The sequence below is a fragment of the Apis dorsata genome, unplaced genomic scaffold, assembly GCF_000469605.1.
Source record: "Apis dorsata unplaced genomic scaffold, Apis dorsata 1.3 scaffold_616, whole genome shotgun sequence".
Taxonomy (NCBI): Eukaryota; Metazoa; Arthropoda; class Insecta; order Hymenoptera; family Apidae; genus Apis; species Apis dorsata.
Window position 1 is genome coordinate 1,648 of NW_006263812.1, and position 3,145 is coordinate 4,792.

A 3,145-nucleotide genomic window follows, 5' to 3' on the forward strand; every position below is an offset into this window, starting at 1 on the left:
TTTCGTTAAAAATTTGACAATTTTTCGTTTTCTTTTAATAAAATGGTAATTATCGAATTGTTATTAACTGATAATGATTTGACATTCGTTTTTTTTCGTATATGCGCGTATATGCATATATATGCGCGCACGCGCGTATCTGTAGGATTAAAATTTACGCGTTGGAGATTCATCGCATGTGACGAAGCAAATTATAAATATAAGATATTTGCTTCTTTTTTCCTCTGCTTGTTTTATAGTTGAAATTATTTTTACGCTACACATTATCAAGTAACAATATGCGTCAACGCATGTATTAAGAAAATAAAGAATCTAGAATATTATCTTTTTGGATTATTAATGTAGATAAAACAAGAAAAAAAAATATTAAAAAAAGAATTTTAAATATATATTTTTGTTTTTGAACAAATTATGAATTATGAATATATAACTGTTATAAAAAACTAATATATCATTATATATCGTTATATATCATTATATATCATTATATATCACTCACTTAAAACATCGATACAATGATAAATCATGTATAGTAGTACATGTATACGCAATATACATAAGTACTATAGAGCTATTGATTCGCATCAGATTCGTAATTGAATTTGTTTAACTTGCGCATCTTTCTATACATTATCGTTATCTTTCAATACAAACATATAATTAATCGATTATTAAGTTCAATAAGAAGCGTTCACAGATGATTCAATTTTTTCATCGATCGTTTCACAGATAGATTAGCGTGTTAAACATTCGCAATATTTGCTTCTTTGCATTGGACAATATGCAATATACAATATAATACATATACCCATATGCGAATTGGCAGCCACAATAACGGAATAAACGTTGTGCCACGGTATAAACAAGATATATTACAACATCATATATACACCGTTTTAATTTACAAGGTAAAATAATTAAAATGTTGCGTTTAATTTGTTCAATTATTGTAAGTAGGATATAAATATATGTTTCATCACCCAAGTATTTATGAATTGTTGTTGCTTTAGTTTATCAATTCTCGAATTTGTTAATAATTCGTCATCTATATACTCGATAGATCGTATTAACGTATTCCAAAGTTATGATTGTTGTGTTTAAAATTATTTTCGAAATGAAGTTGAATATTGATCTTTTTTGTAAATAAGATAATTTATTTCGTTATCCGTCGTTATCTGTCGTTAATTAAATATACAATAAAAATTTAAGTCGACCAAAATATAGTTTATAGAAAAAGAATATATAAATATAATAAATATAAATATGTTTTCAAGATACTTATTAGATAAGCATATTCATAATCAATTGATAAAAATTAATATAAATTATTATATCATGAAAAAGAATAATGGTAAATTACGAAGAGTATTATTGCATATAATTAAAAAAAATATATAAGATATTTACAGGAATCGAAAGAGGAAGAAAATACATATTGCGTTAAATACATCGTTGCGGTCCTATGTTCATAGTTAGGGAATCGTCACGGCATGTGCCCACGCCTCAAGATGGTTAGTCGCGGTTTCACGTTTGAGGGGAATTTGAATAGAGGAGCAAGACTCAGGACGATACGCTATCGCGGTCAACTTCCGGCGACTCGTTTGTATATCGCTTCTCTTATTGATCCTCCATGCACGTCTGTCTGTCTCTTTTCCTCTCATCTCACCCCTTTCCCTCTCTTCCATCGCATTCATTTCTCCTCTCTGTTCTCCTGCCGACCGCGTTTTATGCGTGTCAAGCCGCAGAGAGCACGGAAAGTCCGACGTTATCCAACGATCACGCCGGCGCGATCCTGCCAATCTCCCCTTTCCTCTGCTTGCTCACTGCCCCCACTCTTCTCTCATTCCTGTCCTTCCTTCTTGAATTCTCAACTTGTTCTCGATTTCGTTGCTCCGCGTCACTTAATATCTATTTGCATTTATATTATAATATATCTGACAAGTTACAATTTTTCAATTACAACTTTTTTTTTTTCATTTTAATTTTTTTTCTCTACATTTTAAATTTTTTTATATAATTTTTTCTTGTTTTTTCTCAAACGATAAATAATAAAATTAAATCGAACGATAACGTGTAATTAATTTTTATTAATTATATTATATTATTATTATTTATATTATATTAGTTTCGCATTTGAAACGAACGTATTAACAGAAATCGTCACGATAAATATATAGATTTAATCTATTAAATTTTTTTTTTAATTTTTTCCCAATGTAATGGATATATACATAGGATAAAAAAGAATACGTACATAAATGAATGCATAAATGAATATGCATATACTCGGGACGATAGATTTGAATATTGTTCTTCAATGTATTTACATATGTATAATATTAGTACTTGTTTCTTAAATCGATGATGTTATAAAATAAATTAAATTTGAATTCGCGTTCAAAGTTTAAAAAAAAGTTTAAAACTTACTTTTAAAGACAAAATGTAATCAAGATATTAGGGAAAATATTTTTTATGCACACGAATATTGTTATTATATATTTTTTTCGGCGTTAAAAAATTGTTGATTCATCTATGAAGAAATATTAAAAAAAAAAATCAAAGAAAAGGATAGGATTAGAGATAGATCGATCAGTCGTAGCTGTTAGTTGTAAGTAGCCGCTCGTCGAGCAACAGGTCGTTGTTTCGAGATACGGATCATGATCATGGCTATCATTATTATTTATATTTCTTGCATGTTAAAATTGTTGATTTGTGAATATTACGATTGATCGGAATTAAATAAAAATATCGATTAATTGAAATAAATCATCATAAAAAATAAAAATCATCACTGTTGTTCAGTCACTTGTCGTACTTCTTTTCAACATTTCTCTATTTTGTCTTGTTTGTAATGGTATTCTTAGATTATTAAAATCATATCTTTAAAAAAGGATAAAAAGAAGAATAAGAAAATATTTTTCGCAAAATTCGAAAACTATGAGGAAAAAACATCGAGAAGAATATAATTTATTTTAATCATTTGATTTCATTTCATCGATGTATAATAAGAAACACGAAAAAATATCTTGTTCGAAACTCGTGCAGATTATATATACGTATAAAATTATATATTACGTATAATATGGGAGATACAATATGGGATATATATATATATATATATATATATATATGCAATTATATTATT

At 27.4% G+C, this 3,145-nt stretch overlaps 1 protein-coding gene across 3 annotated transcripts in view; it reads left to right on the forward strand.

Moving 5' to 3' along the window:
- Positions 1–3,145, forward strand: part of LOC102672507 (histone acetyltransferase KAT6B) — a 15,242-nt gene that overhangs the window by 1,156 nt on the left and 10,941 nt on the right. Inside the window, exon 2 of one of the 3 annotated variants that reach the window (XM_031513158.1) lies at positions 730–908. The exons of the other annotated variants lie outside the window; for them this stretch is intronic. Within the exon in view, the coding sequence (XP_031369018.1) occupies positions 813–908 (96 nt within the window). The 5' untranslated portion in view covers positions 730–812. The remainder of the gene's footprint in view (positions 1–729; positions 909–3,145) is intronic. 3 annotated transcript variants of the gene reach the window in all.